Source organism: Aquarana catesbeiana, linkage group LG09, assembly GCF_042186555.1.
Source record: "Aquarana catesbeiana isolate 2022-GZ linkage group LG09, ASM4218655v1, whole genome shotgun sequence".
Classification (NCBI taxonomy): domain Eukaryota; kingdom Metazoa; phylum Chordata; class Amphibia; order Anura; family Ranidae; genus Aquarana; species Aquarana catesbeiana.
In genome coordinates this window covers 67772717-67795588 of record NC_133332.1, presented here as the reverse complement: position 1 = coordinate 67795588, position 22872 = coordinate 67772717, and the positions used below count along the sequence as shown (strand labels likewise).

General features: G+C 42.5%; 1 protein-coding gene across 3 annotated transcripts in view; it reads right to left on the bottom strand.

The window, feature by feature from the left end:
* Window positions 1-22872, bottom strand: part of MEIS3 (Meis homeobox 3) — a 68107-nt gene that overhangs the window by 21331 nt on the left and 23904 nt on the right. For all 3 annotated transcript variants that reach the window (XM_073598699.1, XM_073598701.1, XM_073598702.1), the window contains exon 7: window positions 13878-13989. In XM_073598699.1, coding sequence (XP_073454800.1) covers window positions 13878-13989 — 112 coding nt within the window. The remainder of the gene's footprint in view (window positions 1-13877; window positions 13990-22872) is intronic.

Sequence of the window (22872 nt, the reverse complement as noted above, 5' to 3'; positions counted from 1 at the left end):
CTTTTGCCAGTAACAGTTTATCTAATTTACATGGTCTCAGAACAGATCCCTCCTACTAACAGTACGCAGTATCAGCGAATGCACAGAGATAGAGGAATCTCCTTATATGAGCCACTTCTGCTGACTGCACATAATAAAATATACTTTATTGAGCAGTACATCTAGAAATACAACCCTGTTGTGCACATTACAGTAAAGGCATTGCTATAAATTCCTGGATTCCAGAAAATAGCACAAACATATCAGTCTGTCGCTGGTCGCGCTTGGTTTTTTTCTTCCACTGCAGTCTCTTCAGATTATTTTTTCTACTTTAGCCTTTTCATTGATATCAGTTGCACTGTATTCACAAAGGTATAACACAGATTTCGCTGCACTGTGAGAAATCTCTCCAACCCCCTTTCCCTGCCCGTGATCTATCTATTGATCTATTGACATCACTTTTTCTTATCAATCGGTAGGCAGAAAGATGGATAAGTCCACAAAATCTGTTTCTCTGCTGAACATTATGTGACCTGCATTAGGATACTGTATAGCTTGAAGTTAAAATCAGATGACTCCAATGGTCATATTTTTGTTGACATTAAGGTTGGCTTTCTTGTGCCCATAAATCACCCAATGTAAGCAGCAAAATAATAAGTGGGTGGCGCCAGTGGAGAATTGTGAAGAAGGAGTCTCTCAGGTTGGAAATTCACACTTCTTTGGGTTGGTCTGGAGCTATGATGATCAACGAAATGCCCTCCATCTTGATTCTGCAAAGCAGACAAGGAAATTTAGGGAAGGTAAGGCATAAACCAGAGCATCCTCTACTCTGCTAAAGGATCTCTGTACCTGGAGACAAGCCTGTACAGTTTGTTGTTGAATTGAGAGGCCAGGAGATCCACATCTGGCATCCCCCACCTATGACACAGGTCCTGGATCAACTCCCGGTGACGGGGCCATTCTCTGGGAGTCCAGACACTGTGCACTGAGGAAGTTTACCTGCCAATTTTCCACGGCTGGGATGTAATCGGCAGACGAGATGGAATGTGGAGATCTGCCCAAGACAAAATACACTCTAATTCTCTTGCCGCACCAAGCCTTCCAAGACTAGTTCCTCACAGAATATTGGTGTAAGCCATGCCATAGTGTTTGTCTGGCTGAATCGAGGCCAGCTGGGAAGTCCAGCACTGTAGGAACAGCAAATCACCTGAAGCTCCAGAATGTTAATCATGCAATGAGATTTCTCCAGCGTCCCCTACACTCAAAGATTGACCAAGACTCGTCCCCAGCACTACAGGCTGGCATCCATGATGAGAACCTTTGAAAATAAGGAATGGAATGATTTCCCCATCCCCACAGCTGAATTCCTGAGCCACTAGGCAGGGGACAACCTGGTCCTGAGTGCCAAACAAATAGGGTTATCCAGAAACTGGACTGACTTGTCCCACAACAACAGAATGTTGTGTTTAACTTTTATGGAGTAGAACTGGGCAAGTTGGACTGCACTACATTGAAAGAGGTTACCATAAAACTCTGGACTGAAGAGAACAAGTCTCAAAGTTTAGCTTTGAGGTTTCTTAGAGAGAAAGAAAACTCTGGCTTTGAGATCGAACATGGATTAAATGTTCCCATTTGGCTTGGGAACTGTGAACAAGTTGGAGAGGGAACTCTAAATTTGTTCTGCCACAAAATTGCAACAATGACACCCTGGTCCACAAGTCCTGTTAGTGCTACCTGGAGACCTGCTAATCTGTGCAATGACAAAGGAATGTTAGAGCTGATGAACCGAGGAAGGGGGTGGGAGTGCAAGTCAAGCTTGCAGCCCTGGAAACCACCTACTTAACTGAAGCATCTGAGAAGCAAGCCGTCCAAATGTCCACAAATGCTAAAAGACATCCCCCCACTTTGGAACCCTGGCAACCATAGTGATACTCATTCAGCAGAATGTGTGGACTATGATTTGCCTGGGAAGGATCATATTTTCCTAATAATAGGCTAATAGCACATGTGCAGTCAAATTTGGGAAAATAAAGGTTTGTGTCTTACATGGTATAAATAAAATATTTTAAAAAAATACTGACTTTCTAAATGAATGACAGGCCCCAGGCAGGCTGCAAGCTACTCAGAACATGAGAGGAAACTCAGTCAGTCCCCATTGACAACGATGGACACACTGGGGCTTATTTACTAAAGGCAAATCCACTTAGCACTACAAGTGAACTGCACTTAGAAGTTCACTTAGAAGTGCAGTCGCTGTAGATCTGAGGGGGACATGCAAGGAAAATAAAAAACAGAATATTTGCTCGTACATGACTGGATGATAAAATCAGCAGAGCTTCCTCTCATTTCAGATCTCCCCCTCAGATTTACAATGATTGCACTTTCAAGTGCACTTGCAGTACACTTGTAGTGCAGAGTGGATTTGCCTTTAGTAAATCACCCCCATTGTGTTTCCCCTCATTAACGTTCAATGCAGAAGGCCAGTTTCTAGATAACCCTTTGTTAGGAAAGACCATGTTTAAAACGTGTTTACAATGGACAATGAGACCTGCCAGCATAGTACAGTAAGGGTTAATTATGATTAAAGCGGGGTTCCACCCAAATTTTGAACAATATCTGTATGTATTCTCTTCCTTGCCTAGATGCTGACATGCCCTTTAAAAAAATTTTAATCGCCGTAATTACCTTTTATTTTTCTATTCTTCTTTGCACTTCCTGGTTCTCCTCCCGTGGGAGTAGGCGTGTTTCTAGCCTCTCCCAGACTCCGCACAGCCTCCTTGGAGCTAGTCTCAGGCTTCCCAGGATGCCACTGAGCATGTGCGGGAACGAGCGGTGAATGCTGGGAGCACAGCATTCACCACATCCAGGAAATAAATGCTTGTGGGCTTCAAATGCCCACAATGAAGATGGAAACCGCCTGCAGTGAATAATATAAGTTATTCTTTCCGACGAAATCTGACACAGGCGGACATATTACACACAATATGTGAGTATGTAATGCTGAGAAGAAAAGTTTGTGAATGAACTAAAAAAAAAAAAAAAAAAAAAAAAAAAAACGATAGGTGGACCCCCGCTTTAAAAGAGGAACTGAAGTCTGCTCACATAATTTGTAATAAAAACATCTTTGCCAATCTTAAGCTTCCCTCCAACCACTTTGCATATTATTTTATATATATTGTAATTCTATACTTGCCAAATATGCTGCAGAAATCTCCCTCCACTGAATCTGGCTGCAAACCATTTAAACTTCCTTGATTTACACAGACACACAGAAGCACATCTCCAGTTCTGCAGCTCTCATTGGCTCTCTTATGAATCATTACCCTCCCTTCCTGACAAACTCATGAGAGTGAGAGAGAGAGCTGGGCATGATGTCATAAGCCTAGGCTTTTTACCAGACAAGAAATAGGAAGTGGGCTGTATAAGGTATTTACTGGCAGAAAAAAAAAAATGTTTTACTATCCAAAGTTAAAACAACAAGGGCAGAAGATTTAATAGATGGAAAGATGACAAAATGACTGAAGTTCAGCTTTAACATTAACTCCCCAGCCAACTCTGTATAGCAGAGGAAAATTTCAGTTTTGGAGTTTTCAATAGATAAGCAGCATTTTTTTAATTTTCTTTTTAAGTTATTATATGTGAATGAGAGCATGTAGAAAATAAGTGTTGTCTCAATCTGTCTGAAAAGGTGAATGCTGGCTGACTGCCCTCAGCAACTCGTTGCTATTGCTCCTCGCTGTGATATAGATGTGATGCGTGGATAGCCCATTCTCTTCCTAAATGAAAAGATAGACATTCAAAATTCCCAAACTCACATGTTAGGAGCTTGCCTCAAAGAAAATGTGTTTGAAGGTTGTCAGATTGTGCCGTTATGTCTGACCACTCTCTGAAATCTATGGGCAACCATAAAAAAAAAAATGGGACTATCCTTTTCATGTGCATGCAACAGAGCCCAGTCCTAAACCAGGTCAGGACTGTGTATGTGTATACCAATTTTAGTGAAAGCTTTTCTCTTCCATAGATCAGCATTATTAAAAAAAATAAAAAAAATAAAAGCAAAAAATAAAAACCAGAAGATAGTGATTTACAGTAACAGTACCAGAACCTTCAAGCTAAACACAGAGCAAGACTGAGATGGGGCCATGGCCAAGTCTTCATCCAATAGGCAGTGGTTATATATCTCTGGGTGCAGATGACCCTCTTACTATCTCCAAGATCTCCTTTGGCCTGGCCTCGCAAACGCACAGTCTCTCCTGTCTCTTAAACATAAATCAGAGAGGAGGACAACAGGGGGGGACTATATAACAGCTGCTCAGCTCCTATAACCTGCGGCAAAAGAGAGGCTTAAAAGCTTGCCTGGAGGGGAAGTAAATTATGCATCAGAGCCTGCGTCTGCTCTGCCCTGTGTTGCACAGTATTGCTTCCCTCCCCTCACCTCCACAACACCCCGTTATGCCCTCTGTTTCCATATGCAAAAATTATCCTTGACTTATGAATTTTCATAGCGCCATAAAGACAGAGAACAAAGGCTGCCTATGCAAGAGGCACGAAAAAAGAAGAACCTGATATATGTTGGGGTCACAGGAATCTGAGGGGTTTAAGGTGTGGATTGTATTGTCTGGTGTACTAATTACTGATCTGCAGGTCATGAACATGGGAGGGTTGTGGCAGATTGAACTAGGCTATGGCAACTTGACAGCTTTCAATGCAATGTTGATGTGAACTCCAAGTCTCTTTGAATTGTTCTTTTTGGTGCCGGTACATTCTGTATTGTATTGTAGTGATTTTTAATGGTCCTTAAAGGGACTCTGTCACAAAACCAAACACCCGTGTGAGGGGGCATTTAAAGAAGTAGCCATTTTTCGACTCGTCTGCCACCTGCTACTTCTAGAGCAGTGAAATGGAATCTGTTTTCAGAGCCCCAAAACTGGAATGAAGCCTCCGAATCAGGAGGCCTTCTTCTCCCTTGAAGTCCATAATCAGGATTATATTAGTAGTTGGAGGATTGTAGTGATGCGTGGGTCAGGGCCCTTTACCTTGCTTTGCTATTTGCATGATCATTATTAGGTAGTGATGGTGCCAGCTCTCTGGTGATTAGGACTTATTCCGTTATCTCGGCTGTGATATAATGAGGAGTACGGACATTAATATGTGGACTGGAGCAGATTAAATTATATTTAATGCTCACAGATCTTGTGTTTGGGGCATGGACTTGTGTAATGATCCACTGATAAAGAGAGCCCTGATTGTTGCTATTTATATGCCTGTTATCAGCACAGGATGTAAAACTAGGGGGTACATACAAAGCATGCTTCTATCTCTGGGCCCTTGGGGTAAGAATAAGGACACAAATATACTTCTCCAGTTTCTGTGCTGTTGCATCTGGCTGCAATCTAGTGCCTCCAATTTATTCTGAAATGCTTTTAAAACCCAATGTATTTACAATACATAACACCCTATCCCTTTTTAAGGATATGTCTGGGCCCATATTCTGTAGGGAAAACACATGTTAGCTGGCTGTAAGAGAACTCTATAGAAATGCATTGTAGATTGTAAACTCCATGAGCAGGGCCCTCCTGTTCCTTCTGTATTGAACTGTATTGCAATTGCACTGTCTCCCTTTATATTGTAAACTGCAAACTGTTGGCGCTATATACACCGATCAGCCATAACAATATTATCACCCACCTAATATTGAGTATAGCCCCCTTTTGCTATAACAGCCCTGACCCATTGAGGCATGGACACCAAAGTAACATCCACATGAATGGCGGGATCCAAGGTTTCCCAGCAGAACATTGCCCAAAGTATCACACTGCCTCTGCCGACTTGCCTACTTATACCGCATCCTGGTGCCACTTCTTCCCCAGGTAAGTGATGCACATGCACCTGGCCATCCACATGATGTAACAGAAAACGGGATTCAGCAGACCAGGTCACCTTCTTCCTTTGTTTTATAGTCCAGTTCTCATGTTCCTGTGACCATTTTAGAAGCTTTTGGCTGTGGACATGGGTCACCATGGGCTTCACAGCCCCATACACAACAAATTGCGATGCCCATTTTTTCTGCTTTCACCACATCAACTTCATGGGCAACCATTCAGTGATATTATCCGGCCTGGTCACCCAACGCATATCCCCTGAGGAAGCCCCAACGGGCGAAACATGTAGGGACCATAGTGCTGAGTGACCTGTTATTTTTTACGTTGATATGTATTGCTGTTGGCTCTATATTATGCCTAGCCAGCATAAATTTTTAAACGTTGTCGAATAAAATGTAATTTATTTTTTTTATCTTGATGTCTGTTTAAACTTATTTTTCTTGGCGCCCATAAAATCCCACCAAATTATTACTCTGACCTTCATGGACAACATGTTCACTTGCTGCCTAATATATCCCACCAATTTGCAGATGCCATTGTAACGAGATATTGTTATATATGTTATGGCTGATCAGTGTATGTCCTCTATAATAATATAATAACTTGTGATGCATTTGACAAATGCAGCTTGGCAAATAGTACTTCTTGGGAGCCAAACTGGAAATTCTAGATTACAGACACTGAAAACACATACAATACAATGGAATAAACACACACATTTGAATGGTTTTACATGCTTTCTGAGTGCCTACCCTAAAGCAGCAATACTTCTCTAATACATGGATTATCATGGTTTACTCACAATCTTTAAATGTTTTTTTTTATCAGAAACTCCCTTTTGGATTTGTACCAGAGCTGTGTGGTTTAGACTGGCCATAGACATGAGATGGTGGTAGGAAGGTGAAACCGCTGATCTTACTCTCCAAGTCGACCTTAGGAGTACATGGTAATGGGGAGGGTAAGGGCAGGGAGCTGAGAGGAGACTCATGCTTGCTTATCAAGGGGAACAAGATAGATATTCTAACCTGCAAGGTTGGTTGTTTCCTCTAAATCCGGCCACAGACTGAATCTCGGCCAATTCAGCAGGGACCAGCCGAGAGTCGAACCATGTATGGGCAGGCTGATTATACCCAAGTCAGATGATGAATCGACCTTGATAGAACCAGCTTGTCAGATTTTTCATGCGATTATTTCCCCCTTCCACTTGGAGAACACAATAGCTCTGCATGAGCTATGGTTGCAGGAAAGAAAATCGGATCATCTATGGCCTGCCTAAGGCTGGCCAAACACGGTTCAAATCTCGTCTGGTTCACCAGGAACCGGCTGAGATTCGAACCATTAATGGGCAGGATGAATGTACCAAGTTGCACAACCCACCATTGTAGGTAGAAAAAGAATCCGGAGGGCCGCACTCCAAAGAAATTACTTTATTGAAACTTAGTCCATACAAAATAAGGATAAAATGCAAGCAGCTGAAGTGTTTCAAATCACTCCCACTGGTGCTTAATAATAGCATACACAACCAGCCTGCCGGATTCTCTTGCGATTATCGCTAGCAGCTGCTATAGCTGCTAGCGATAATCCCTGTCTTCTCCCAGTGGAGATGGCTTTCCTCACCCTCCCCCACCCCCACCGGGAGAAGACAATGGCCCGGCAGGAGGGATTCCTGCATCAGCACTGTCTGTGGTTACAGGAAAGAAATTTGCTCCGTGCATGGCCAGCCTAAGAGAGGACAGCATTATTGGAGATAGCTCATAAACATGAGATAATCACTAATCTACCCCAAAAAATCCAGACTCGACAACTGTCATCTCAGCTCTAGGTGAAGGGTATATGTGATATGATCCTTTGTTGACTGTCTAAATGAATCAACTACACACATTTGTTGGCTTGATCAATTAAACATATTTAGCAGTAGTTAGTCACATTGAGCTGGACTTGCTCTGTAATAATGGAGGCATTTTGGAGCTTATCCACGTCACTTCTTCATTTTTAATAATTGTTAGGAAATTCCTTAGCATTTATATCCAAAATGAGTAGCACCAACACCTTGGTCCAATTATCATGGCAAGGCAGATGTTCATATCTAGGGACAAGAGGGTAGGTGTGAAAATCCCATCGTGCCCTTAAGACAATAACATCTGCTTTTCCATGATAATTGGATTGAGGTGTTGGTGCTCCCTGTTTGGATATAAATGCTGGAATATTTTCCTGAGACTCATTAGAACGGAATAAGTGCCTTGAACAAGCTGAGAAACCTTTTCAACATTGCAGAACAAGTCCAGTTGAATGTGATTAACTACTATTATTAGATCTATCACGACCCAGATAAATTGGAACCTTTATAGATCAATTAACAGTCTTTGTCATTTAAAGTCAATGACTGGTCTTAGCAGAAAACCTAGTTGAGTTTGACCAAATCATTTTCTTTGTTGTGCTGAGCCAAATATTATTTTAAAAATTAGATATATGATGGATCACATGCAGCTAAGTGTTTTCCTTTTAAAAAGAAAAGACCTCTATGACTAAGCCCGTGGGAGAGTGAAACGCATCAAAGGGGCGTGGCTTGGGAGGAGACAGGCTGAAGCCATTTTTCTACACAGAGTGATTGAGCTGGCAACTGGTGTGTGTCTCTTTATTCTTTTTGACAGTCATTTTCAGTAGACTGGACAAGCATTGAAGCCACCGGGTTGTTGTAAGTTTGTGCTTGGAGAAGTGCTCTTTATTCTTCTTGGGGTCACTATGTGTATGCCTAGTATAAGACTTTATAAAATGATTTCGTTGTAGTCTTCTATTTGAGATGAATGGAGATATAATATGGAACCTTAGATTCTAAACATGAATATGTTAAATTCTAATTTGGAAATATTGTTTCTTGCCATTTAAAACATTTGAAGCTCCCTTGTGTGCTTTAAAACTGGACAACATGGATTACAAGGTCCATGGCTACCAGGAGAGCTATGGGTGTTTCACCCAAATCGACCTCTCCGCTCTTCTCAAGACCTCCTGCTTTCAGGCCCTCTCATCTCCTTCTCCCATGCTCGTCTCCAGGATTTCTCCAGAGCCTCTCCCATCCTCTGGAACTCGCTACCTCCATCTATCCAGCTATCCCCTACTCTTGCTACCTTCAGGCAATCCCTGAAAACTCATCTCTTCGGGAAAGCCTATCACGTCTCCAACTAATCTCCTACCACTTCCACCAGCTCATTCCCCACAGTTACAACCTTTTGTACCACCTGCCCCACCCGATTAGATTGTAAGCTCTTCTGAGCAGGGCCCTCTTACTCCTCTTGTATTTTATTGTATTATAACTGTATTGTTTCCCTTTTATATTGTAAAGCGCTGCGTAAACTGTTGGCGCTATATAAATCCTGAATAATAATAATAAAGACTACGTTCTTTTTAATCAGACTATACTATATATGCACTGTCTGGTAAACATGCGTCACTGCAAGTTTACCAGACAGTGCATATATAGTATAGTCTGATTAAAAAGAACGTAGTCTTTATTATTATTATCCTCTTTTGTCATTAAAGAGGATAAGAAAGGCACAACCTTTGTGCACTGCTACTAGGCAGGATGTAGAGCCTTCCTATTGAACATGCTAGTTTGGCTGGCTTCTTAAGCCTCGTACAAACGATGAGAATATCAGACAAATGATCGTCCATTTTTTTTTTTTTTTTTTGCATGCTGGTCTCCATATCGAAAATGAAGAGGTTACTGAAGTTACGATCATTCTCGTACGACACAATACAACCTCAGAAGTGATGTAAGTGCGCTGCATTGTAATGTATTATGTCGTCTCCAAGCATGCGTAGTTTTGCTCTTTTGATTTTTTTTTGGACAAAAACTACAGATTAAATAAAAATCATACGAAAATGTTGTGTTTTTCACTTTGGATAATTTAGCATAATCTGTCATGATCGGCTCTCGAAAGCTGTGTACTAAGGATCAGATTATCGTACAATCAGAACGTACGATTTTTAATCATGTGTACTAGGCATTATGCATATACATTTAATGAGAGAAAGGGAAAGTACATATTTTTAAAACTTTAACATGCAAAAGTGTTAATTTACTAAAGTGTAGCTCTGTGTTCAGTTCAGGAAAGGTTTTATCACACAGATTAGGGGGTTATACTGCACAGGTGTCTCATTGAGATATCTTGGATGTAAAAAAAAAAAATCAAAGATTATTACACTGATTTTTGTTATCTTTTCATGTGATAACACTGAAGAAGTTACACTTTGCTACAATGTAAAGTAGTGAGTGTATAGATTGTATAAGGCTTCATTCCCACAAGGCGGATCCGCTGCCTCGAAGTCCGCCCCTGTCCGCCAGCTCAGCAGGAAATCTCTCCATTGATCTCCGCCGAGCCGGCGGATGACAGGTCCCTCTCTGCTCACTGAGCGGGGAGGGGCTTGTCGAGTGCCGCTGGTTACTATGGAGAGATCAGACGAAAATGGACAGCATGTCCGTTTTCATCAAATCTCACCCGATCCGCCAGGAACGGATGCGAATGTGGGGGCATCCGTCTGATTTTAGCGGATCGGACCGGGTCGGATGTCAGCGAACATGTCATCGCTGACATCCGTCGCTCCATAGACCAGCATGGAGTGCCCGTTCAGGTCCGCCGACAAAACTGACAGGCAGACCTGAACGGTCCGACAGTGTGAAAGGGGCCTAACAGTGTAAATTTGCTGTCCCTTCAAAATAACTCAACACACAGCCATTAATGTCTAAACCGCCAGCAACAAAAGTGAGTACACCCCTAAGTGAAAATGTCCAAATTGGGCCCAAAGTGTCAATATTTTGTGTGGCCACCATTATTTTCCAGCACTGCCTTAACCCTCTTGGGCATGGAGTTCACCAGAGCTTCACAGGTTGCTACTAGAGTCCTCTTCCACACCTTCATGAAAACATCACAGAGCTGATGGATGTTAAAAACCTTGCGCTTCTCCACCTTTGAGGATGCCCCACAGATGCTCAATAGGGTTTAGGTCTGGAGACATGCTTGGCCAGTCCATCACCTTTACCCTCAGCTTCTTTTACAAGGCAGTGGTCATCTTGGAGGTGTGCTTGGGGTCATTATTGTGTTGGAATACTGCCCTGCGGCCTAGTCTCCATAGGGAGGGGATCATGCTCTGTTTCAGTATGTCACAGTACATGTTGGCATTCATGGTTCCCTCAATGAACTGTAGCTCCCCAGTGCCAGCAGCACTTATGCAGCCCCAGACCATGACACTAACATCACAATGCTTGACTGTAGGCAAGACACACTTGTCTTTGTACTCCTCACCTGGTTGCCGCCACACATGCTTGACACCATCTGAACCAAATAAGTTTATCTTGGCCTCATCAGACCACCAGACATTCCAGTTACAGTAATCCATGTCCTTAGTCTGCTTGTCTTCAGCAAACTGTTTGCGGGCTTTATTGTGCATCATCTTTAGAAGAGGCTTCCTTCTAGGACGACAGCCATGCAGACCAATTTGATGCAGTGTGCAGCGTATGGTCTGAGCACTGACAGGCTGACCCCCCACCTCTTTAACCTCTGCAGCAATGCTGGCAGCACTCATACATCTATTTCCCAAAGACAACCTCTGGATATGATGCTGAGCACGTGCACTCAGCTTCTTTGGTCGACCATGGCGAGGCCTGTTCTGAGTAGAACCTGTCCTGTTAAACCACTGTATGGCCTTGGCCACAGTGCTGCAGCTCAGTTTCAGGGTCTTGGCAATCTTCTTATAGCCTAGGCCATCTTTATGTAGAGCAACAATTCTTTTTTTCAGATCCTCAGAGAATTCTTTGCCATGAGGTGCCATGTTGAACTTCCAGTGACCAGTATGAGAGAGTGAGAGATAACACCAAATTTAACACACCTGCTCCCCATTCACACCTGAGACCTTGCAACACTAACGAGTAACATGACACTGGGAAGGGATAATGGCTAATTGGGCCAAATTTGGACATTTTCACTTAGGTGTGTACTCATGTTTTTTGCCAGTGGTTTAGACATTAATGGCTGTGTGTTGAGTTATTTTGAGGGGACAGCAAATTTACACCGTTATACAAGCTGTACACTCACTACTTTACATTGTAGCAAAGTGTAATTTATTTAGTGTTGTCACATGAAAAGATATAATGAAATATTTACAAAAATGTGAGGGGTGTATTCACTTTTGATACTGTACATGTGTTAAGTGTGGCACGACACTGCCCGTGCCTGGAAGCATTTTGATATTACCCAACACCACGAACACAGGAAAATTGTTAGTGTATATGAAGCGATCTCTCATATTAAATTGTACAACCGATGGATCAGTCAAAAACGCTGTTTTATGCCTACGGGCAGCCTAAGCTTCCAGCTACTACAGGCCCTGGATGAGATCCTCCAGGTCCAAGCTAGAATGGCAGTTAGTGGAACAGCCAGCACACGTCTGTTCCAGTTGTTTATTTTACACTAATCCAGTTTACATACTGCAAGGAGCGACTGGAAGAGGGAGGGTGTCATTGCGATGGGAAAGCGCAGATCTGGGGGCTGTATACTGGGGCCCCCCCTTAGGATTATTCTGTGATTAACCAACACTCCCTGTGGCTTTATAGCAGCCCTTGCTGTGAGTCAATGAAGCAGACACACAGTGAAGCAGTATGGAGAAGGAGAAGTGGCGAAGGGGGGAGTTGTGTCAGGCAGTGGAGGGGGTGGGGGGGAAATGAAGATATTTATGAATGAGAGGTCGCACACAGATGGGAAAAAAAAAAAAAAACTTCTTCAGCAGCCCAGTTAACGCACAGAACTGGCTCTGCACATTTATCTGATGACCTTGAAGTTTGAGAGGAAAGGAGGGTGGGTGGTGCAATGCAATAAGAGAGGGGGGCCTTGGTCTGGCACAAGGAGGAGAAAAGCAAGCTGTGATTTCAGTGCTAAGTCTCTTGCAGGGGCACATAGACCCAATTCGTTACCGTGTCATTTTAATGATGGCTGAAAGGGGGGGGGGGGGGGGGGGTGCTGTACCCTGTGGACGCTGACTAGGATATTCATGTTACAGATGACATTACAGAATGAAATGGAGTAGCTGTGGATGGTCAGCAGATCTGAATGGTGAATCATGAGGAAGAGAGAGCTCTCAGCAGTTTATCACTGAGCTCCCCTAGGACAACACAGGGTCAGCCTGCAGAGTGTATGGCTGCCCTCTCTGTGGCCCCTCGCTCAGGCACTTCCCCAGCTCCCATTCTTTTCCCTTACAGGCCAAGTGCTGGAATCCCGCTCCTAATTACCATATCAGTCATCCTGATCTATAAGCAAACACTGAAATGCCTTCATGACCAACTCGAAATGCAGCTGGCTTTCCCAATTGTCCCTGGTGGGGTCTAGTGCCCACCCCCCTTACTCAATGATCTCTGATTGGCTTTACCTCTTCACCCAATTCTGCAAAAAGAACAATCTTGCATTCTCCTTAGAAGCCTTTGTGATTATAATCAGCATTAGCCCACCCTGCCCCGCGGCTCCATGATCAGACACTGCGCCACTAAGCGGCTATGACCCAAGATGGCTGCTCTATCAAAGGTGAGCAATAGGAGAGTCCACAGATAAAGATATGTCATTAAAATTAATAATTCAAAATTGTATCAATATTTTTTACAAAAAAAAAAAAAACATTTCAACCAAGTATTTTTTATCACTAACTGACCACATGGCACAAGGGATAGGCTTTAGTATACTATGGGGGTTATTTACGAAAGGCAAATCCACTTTGCACTGAAAGTGCACTTGGAAGTGCAGTCACTGTAGATCTGAGGGGTAGATCTGAAATGAGTGGAAGCTCTGCTGATTTTATCACCCAATCATGTGCAAGCTAAAATGCTGTTTTTTATTTTCCTTGCATGTCCCCCTCGGATCTACAGCGACTGCACTTGAAAGTGCACTTGTAGTGCAAACTGGATTTGCCTTTCGTAAATAACCCCCTATATGTACAAAGAGACCATAGTCATTATAAGCTGAAATGAAGCATTACCCTGTTCACTGGAATTATCCCCACTCTGCGAAGCCAACCCTCCACTGGATGGACCCGGCGTTCCTGAGTGGGTGGAGCCTGTTTCATCGTGGTCGCGTATCCATGAATTATTCTGGGGGAAAAAGTAAATAACTATTAGTGCTATGTGAATGGAGCTGCAGCAATTTGTATATTGAATGTAATTTGAAAACATCCTTACAGATGGTTCAATTGTTTCCCAAAGAATTTATTTTCAACAATCAGACTGGAGACTATTTGGGTATATTTAGGTTTACTGAAATGTGACTGCTGTGTATTAGGGCTCATGCACACAGGACATTTTTACAGCTGCTGTTGGGGGGCGTTTGACGTTTTTTCTTTTAAGGCCCCTTTCACACTGGGGCGGAAGGGGGCGTCGGCAGTAAAACAGCGCTATATTTAGCGCTGTTTTACCGCGGTATTTGGCCGCTAGCAGTGCGGTTTTAACCCCCCCGCTGGCGGCCGAAAAAGGGTTAAAACCCCTCGTATAGCGCGGCTATAGCCGCGGTATCCCATTGATTTCAATGGGCAGGAGCGGTTTAGTAGCGGTGAATACACCGCTCCTTCACCGCTCCAAAGAAGCGGCTGACAGGAGATTTTTTCTTCTCCTGCCAGCGCACCGCTGAACAAACAGCGGAGGCTGTTTAGGGGCGGTTTGCAGGTGCTATTTTTAGCGCAATAACGCCTGGAAACCGCCCCAGTGTGAAAGGGGTCTAACTGCCTCTAAAAGCCCCTCCATGTTAGCCTATGTGTCTATGTGTCCATGCACACATAAACTGTCAAGAGGCATTTGGAGGCATAAGCATTTAGGGGCAGTAGAGAAAAACAGCCTGTGCTTCCAGGAGCAGTAAAAATGGAAAACGCCAAAAACGCGACTATGACGTTTTTACATTATAAAGAGTGTTTTTAATGAAGAAAAGCTCAAAAACGCTCACATACAAAAACACTGAAAACGCGCAATAACGCTAACGTAAAGAAAACACAAAAGAACCTGAGTTTTTAGTGCTACTGTAGCGCTGGCTTTTTTGAAACGTCCTGTGTGCATGAGCCCTAACATCACAATGTGCATCATATTATCTTTTTGCAAAGCCTTATTATTATTATTATTATACAGGATTTATATAGTGCCAACAGTTTGAGCAGAGCTTTACAACATGAGGACAAACAGTACAGTTACATTACAATTGAATACAGGAGGAATCAGAGGGCCCTGCTCATTAGAGCTTACAATCTAGAAGGGAGGGTCAAGTGATACAAAAGGTAATAACTGTGGGGGATGGTCGGATGGAGAAGATAAAAGTACAACTGTTGGGTGTGGGCAGGGTAGGCTTCTCTGAAGAGGAGGGTTTTCAGAGATTGTCTAAAAGCAAACAGAGTAGGAAATAGTTGGACAGATTAGGGTAGAGAGTTCCATAGAATAGGAGAGGCTAGGGAAAAGTCCTGGAGGTGAGCACGGGAGGAGGTGAACAGGGAGCTATAGAGCAAGAGGTCTTGGGAGGAAGGGAGAGAACGATTAGGTTGGTATTTTGAGACTAGGTTAGTGATGTAGCTGGGGGCCAAGTTGTGGATGGCTTTGTAAGTTGTTGTTAGTATTTTGAATGAACTCCTACTTTTTATGAGTTCCTAATGTGTTCCTAAACAGTGAGGTCTCAACCAGGGAAAAAGAAAGCCTTGCTCCCAGAATGCAGTAAGAGTTTCCCAAAATCTGTTGTACGTAAGGCATGCTCGTCAGTTAGCATTATGTAAAGGAGGGGACAGACAACACTTTTCAGAGTTGGCAGCCTCTAGTCTATATATTAGATGCTCTCCTAAAAGCTAGCCATACAAGTATGCATTTCTCCTATTCAGCCCGCAAATAGATTCCTCCATCCACGCTAAGCAGTGTGGATGATAAAATCTCCTCTGCTTGCTATAGTATTCCAAAAACTGGCACCAGTGGCAGTCAGGTAATACCCAAACAGTGACTGTATCCGATTGGTTCCAATCACATTGACATCCACCCAGCTTCTGTGACAAAAGTCGACTTTTGTTAAGCCAGGTGTTGCCAAAAGGGCCAAATTTCATCTGATTCAGTAGGAACTGATTATGATGGAATCTCCTCTGCTGGCTATAGTATTCTGAAAACTGGCACCAGTGGCTGTCAGAATACCCAAACAGTGACTGCATCTGATTGGATCCAATCAGATTGACTTCCATGCAGCTTCTATGACAAAAGTCAACTTTTGTTAAGCCAGGTGGTACCAACAGGGTCAGATTTCATCTGATTCAGTAGGAACTGATCAAAATTTGAGCCATTAATGGCAGGCTTAGGGCAATGAATAGATGTATAATGGTCAACTGGTAACATCTGATCATTTTCAGCAGCTCCTAACTTTAAGCCTTTGTGCACATGGCCGTAGAGTGTGCAGTGTAATCACTTTTCATCGACCATGCTGCTGACATGGATAGCTGCCCATTGAGATGAATTAAGAATATTTTGTGCCAGGGGTTGGGTAAAGCACCCGCACAGACATATGCTCCGAACACACACTATCTGTAGGTACATGAATGTGTGGGTGCCTTATTCAAACCCCCACCACCACCACCACCACCACCACATTATTGCGTACAGCCACATCTTCTGATTCATCTCAATGGGCAGAGTGAGCACTCTGTACGCTCCTTGTACGGCCATATGCATGGAGCCTAGAACAATATCCTGCATTTCAGTTGCTTTTTACGACACAGAATGTGGCCCACTGTGGCTTAGATTATCCTTACTGACATGTAAATCAGGATACATAAGAAGTTCCACACTGTGCAGTCATTTGGCACTTATATTATCTTCAACATATCTGTACAAGGTATACATTTTATACAAGTCTTGAACGCCACCATTGATCCAGTAACCTTATCAACCTCTTGTTTGGTCACAAGAGGCAGTTAAATGTTTGATCGCTAACAGGTAGCAGCAGGCTCAGTAACAACACACATTCACAGAGGAACTTGCAGCAGTTAGAGGGAGAACTTGATTTTCTATGGTTCCTTTTGTGAAAGCTTTTAGAAAACCTAACACCAGGGAGATAAGAGCAGGATGAAAGGAAATCTGCTGCTTGGGATGTGAGGGGTCGTTTTCATTTGTACATACACCCCCTCTGGGAGCTGAAGTGACCCTTATTGACCCTTTAATCCCACATTCAAAGGGTTTGCTGCCTTTAGGCTCCAGCCCAGCTCCCTCTCTCCTGAACTGTGTAGTTTTAGTTGCTACTTCCAGGTGATCAGAGAGTTTTAGGTTCCAGCTGTGAAGATTTGGATACAGCAGAAACCATGACCCCTTACCCTGTCCTGATTAACCTGGGGGCTGCAAATGGGACACAAGGGTTAAAGAGGGAGCAGGCTGCAGCTCTGACCTCAAGGAGGGACCAGGCAGGGGGAGTTTTGTTTAAAATCTGCAGGGGGTTGGATTCAGACATGAAATGTAAATGAAATACAGGCACTGGGGCCTTTACATGCTAATTCTCTCTTTCTCTTCAACTGCAAAATGAGGAAAATACTCCCATATTTCCAGATAATGACAGAAACATGTTCTGGGGTCAGAACCTTTGTGACCAAAGTGTAGCGATGACAGTGGCATGTTTCATGGGTCAGTCTTTTTGAGGGCCAAAGTATGCCAATGTCAGTGGCACATTTAGTGAGTCAGTCCTTCTATGGACTGGAGTATAAATGTGTCAGACATTATTAGGCAGGCCCTCCCAGGATCAGAATGTACTGCTGTACATCATGTTGTGTCCCTGACAAACATGTATTATATAGCCTCCAGTACTGGCATTAAAGTCAACCTCATTCATCTTTTTTTGGCAGCTTAGAGTAAGAAGTGTCAAGTCTGTTTATTAGATGACCACAAGGAATTAAAAGTAGATGCCTTCAAGTATAGATTGCCTTGAAACTTATGATACCATATTATGCAAAGCTTAACTTTAGTAGAGAAAGTCAAACTCCAGTAGGCTCCCTTCTTAAGCTCAACTTTGGTCAGTGATGATCATGATGTAAAGGAGGATGGCTTCTATGGAAGCCTTTGTAGAGTCTACACAACTTTATTAATATAATAATATTTTCCCCTTTAACAGTATTTGGTCAGTGATGATCATAATGTGAAGGAGGATGGCCTCTTTGGAAGCCTCTGTAGACTCTACACAACTATATTAATATTTGCCCCTTTAATATTATTTGGTCAGTGATGATCATAATGTGAAGGAGTATTTGAAAAGTTTGTGCCTCAGTTAGAATATTTTAAGGCAGGGGTGGGTACCATCATCCATATTATATAGAAAAAGAAGCCTGGGGTGACCTCAGATGTGCCCCTGGCAAGAGAAGGTAGGTTTGGACTACTTCGGTACCTCAAGGACTTAGACAAGATATATTTGTTTACAAATATATGAACATTAAAGAATAAAAACAATATGGTAGAAACCATATGTACAAAAATATTAATACGATATTTTTACAACTAGTAGAGGACAGCTGCCAAGACGCATCATATTCAATACCCCATACTAACATTGGGGGTCAACTATTGTTTTCTCAACAAATATTCAAGCATTGTAAACAGTTGTAAAAATTGATTGTATTAATATTTTTGTACATATAGTTTCTACCTTATTGTTTTTATTCTTAAATTTTCATGAAATTTTAGTTTTAAACAAATATATCTTGTCTAAGTCCTTGAGGTACCGAGATAGTCCAAACCTACCTTCTCTTGCCAGGGGCACATCTGAGGTGGCCCCAGACTCCTTTTTCTATTATGTGGAGGATGGACTATGAAATCACCTGTAGACTCTAAACAACTTTATTTTTATTTGCCTCTTTAATAGAATTTGGTCAGTGATGATCATGATATGAAAGAGGCTGGCCTCTATGGATGCCTCTGTAGACTCTACACAACTTTAATAATATTTGATCCACAATGTTTCTGAGATATGTACATTTGTTGGTTAAGTGTCCCAACAAGAACACTATTTGCATGGAGTGTGATGCTCTCCATGTCTTTGCATGGGTTTTTTTCCAGGTGGCCAGGGTTCTCTTTATATTACTGGTAAATAACAGCTTTTCCAACAAATGTCCAGACCTTTCATGCTCCTCTGTTTGAGAGCCAATACCCAACATAATACCCAACAGCACCACTGTGGGTAACAACTGGATCTCTCTCACACTTCACAGTACTTTTTCCAAAAATCGCACTCATACAACTCCTATATTCATCAAAATAGTACCTACTGTAGATACAGACATCCCCCATTCTCACTGTTAGGCCTACCTAGGGCTGCGCAATGTTTACAACCTACAGTGTCCTAGTTGAGCTCTGATATGCTGAACATGTAAGAAGAATTGACACCTTGAGTAAATAGGCTGAGCTAGAGATTGCTATTATTTTCTATGTCACATGTGCAATTCTTCAAAGTGCCGCCAGAGGCAGGGGACAAGGAAAAGGATATGCTATAGGAAGGTTTTTTTTTTTTTTTTTTTAAAGTGCACCTATCTTGAAAGCCTGAGCTGCTATTATACCTATATACCTTTTACGATAGCATAAAGTAATATTTCCTCTATTTATTTGCAGTTTCAAAAATTGGAATTTGAATTTTCTGTCATTGCTTTGCAGAGAAGCTACAAGTTATGTATCTGCACTGCAAGATAAATGTATTCAGACACGTCAGTCCCTGCCCCAGTGGAGCCAACAAATACACACGCGGGGGATAATTTAGCCAGAAGACAGTTAATCTACCAGTAAGCCTTTGGACTGTGGGAGGAAAACAGAGCATCCAAAGGAAAGCAACACAAACATAGGATAACATACGAGCTCCATATAGATAGTGCCTCTGGGCTAAAGAGGACCTCAGCGCTGCAAGGCGGTGTTAACCTTTGCAGTGACACCATGCTGCCAAAATTAAATCTCTCCAGGAAGGTACGCAGGAATGGTTCTCAGAAGAGGTTTACCAACTGCGCTGGAAATGCTATCATAGCGACTGATATCACCAGTAACCACCACTCTTCTATGTTGGCGTTAATTGTCTCGGGTATCAGTAATAAGAACTGACAGTATTTTCCCACAGCCACCAATCAGATTCAAGCTTGCCCTGGAGAATGTCATTTCAAAGCGTAAATCTGATTGGTAGCTGTGAGGGAATACAAGCAGTTCTTCTTGCATACACAAGGTCCAGAGTGACAATACAGAAAAATCGAGGCTAGGGGCTCGTCAACCTATTTAAAGGGGAAGCTGAATAAAAAAAAAAAGTCACCTGAACCTAAATAGATAACTGATGCAAAAAAGATTAGCTAGCTGGAGTGATGTTATCACCCCGTTGCACAAACAAATGCTTCACCCCCCCACCCCCCAAGTCCAAGTCAACATGGCTGACTGAATAGGCTCTGTTATACATCTGCATGTAGCAGATAAAACACGGCTGAATTAGCAGCTGCACACTTTTATTGTTATTTAATATTAAATGAATATGGACTGTCCAGCAGTGGTGGGAGGCATATTAATGAGCAGTGAGCATGGGCAGTGGGGGGTCTATGGTAAGCAAAGGGTTAGGTGGCGATGCTGCGAGCAGGGTGACATGCACACAATAGGCTGCTGCTTGGAATTTGGAATTAGTGCACTCAGTGCGAGGCCTCGCTCTGTATCCTGCTCGCTCCTTAGCCTGGAGGAATATTAAAAATGCATCAGTCCAGCTATAGGCAAATGCATCATCGCCTGCATTAGTTTGGGAAGAGAGGCGGGAGAATGCCGGGCAGGGCTTCGTTAACTGGAGGGGAACGTAACCAACAATTACAATCCTGGGATGTGCCTCATTAAAGATGCAGCACAGCGTCCCTGTGTGCCGGGGTCCACTTCTATCACATGCCCATGTTAATGTACGCACGTCACAACGAGGCCGGTACACACTGCAGCCTACTACAATAGGTACATACATGTTCACACATGCTGACTAAGCACAGTCTGTTTCCTGTAAAGTCACCAGATTCAGGTATTGCTGGCCACACAGATATTGCTAAGCGTCATGCTGACCACATATGCTTCTGATCTGCACTACCTGTATGGAGTTTGCATATTCTCCCTGTGCTTGCATGGGGTACTCCAGTTTTCTAGGACATGCGGTTAAGATCAATTGGCTTCCTTCTATATTGGCCCTAGTATGTGTGAGCATGTATGTACGCATGTACATGCTCACACATACTAGGGTCAATGTACGCATGTACACGCTCACACATACTAGAGCCAATGTACGCATGTGCACGCTCACACATACTAGGGCCAATGTACGCATGTACACGCTCACACATACTAGAGCCAATGTACGCATGTGCACGCTCACACATACTAGGGCCAATGTACGCATGTACACGCTCACACATACTAGGGCCAATGTACGCATGTACACGCTCACACATACATGCATGAGATAAGGGTCCTAGATTGTAGGCTCGTTGAGACAGGGACTGATGTGATGTACTCTATGTAAAGTGCTATATACTGTAGTTACCCATAATAAAAAAATAAATAATCGAAATTTTGATTACATTTGGCAATGTGTGGAATGTTAACGTTTTTAAGTGATAAATTACAACATTGAAAATTTAAAAAAAAATGCTGTACCACATACATTTCAACCCTGTTAAAAACAATTGAGTATCTTCTACAGGGTCTCTTTCTTGTCAATTCGACCAAGATAAACAGAAAGTGAAAATGTCCATTAAATTTGCAGTTCCAATGGACAGGCAAGGCAGTTAGCCTTATGTTCTTGTTGTTTTGGTTTAAACCAATGCGCTGTATTGGTGTGCGCTGAGGAAAAGTTGGACAGAATGCATTTTTACGCAGTGCAGCAAAAAAAAAAAAAAAAAAAAAAAAAAAAAAAAAGAGAATCTCCAAAAATCCTTTTTTCCTGTTGTGATCTAACTTTCTGTTAAGAAGGTGGCTTCATTCTCCATGGTCCCACTATATGTAGGAAAGTAGCTCTTGTTCGCTCTCAAGACGTACTAGGAACTATGGGATATGTAGTCTGTATAGAACAGTTCACATGACCACAATTGACGTGCACTGCTTACTACAAACTTATCGAAGTCAGGGGGAAAGGAGAAGTTCGGGAGCTCATGAAGAACATTAAAAGGTGGCAAAAAAACACAGTAAGTTATGATTTCATGAAAAATAGACTACAGGGCCATTAAAGTGATTGTAAATGATTGCCTTAAAAACAACGCATTCAGCTAAAAATAGAAACGAAAGGCAAAACATTTGTGTATAGATAAAAATAAAAAAAATGATAAATATATTTTTTCCTCTTTTTTTATAAGTGATCACATTCCCTTTGTTCTTCCCTCTGTTCTCAGCTGCTTAAGAGCTGGGGAGAAGAAACAGCAGCACACTGAACTTCCCAGTGAATGGCTGTGCAGGGGGCGGGGCATGTCAGGACAGGTCTGATCAAGGGAGGAGAGCAGGAGAGCATTGCTAGAGAACTGACCATGGTGTGGCTCTGCTGCTTAGTGTGGTCAGTTTTTAATAGCAAAGCAGAGGGACTGGCAGGAACACCAGGGATTTCACATAAAGGAAGCAATACATATCAGGAATATGAAATGTTGGGGTAACAAACGCTTTAGGTAGAGGATGTATATTATTTTTGTTGTATAGAGATATTATTTAGTGTCACGTTAAAGAACTGGGATCTTTTTATTAAGGGGAATATTGTTTTAAATTTATGTTCTCTTAAAATGACTAAATACACAACTTGCTGCAAATGATCCAATCAATCCAATACACCAGGCCAACAGAACAATGCTACGTTACCGCGTTTTTTCTTAAATCAGCCCTGTTCAGTTGTGACATGCGGAGGAGGAGAAGCCTCACAGAGGAACTAAAATGAATACATATTCCTGGTAGTTAAATCCATGAACACTAAACTACATATATGACTTCCACGGAGTGATTCTGAAATTACATCAGGGT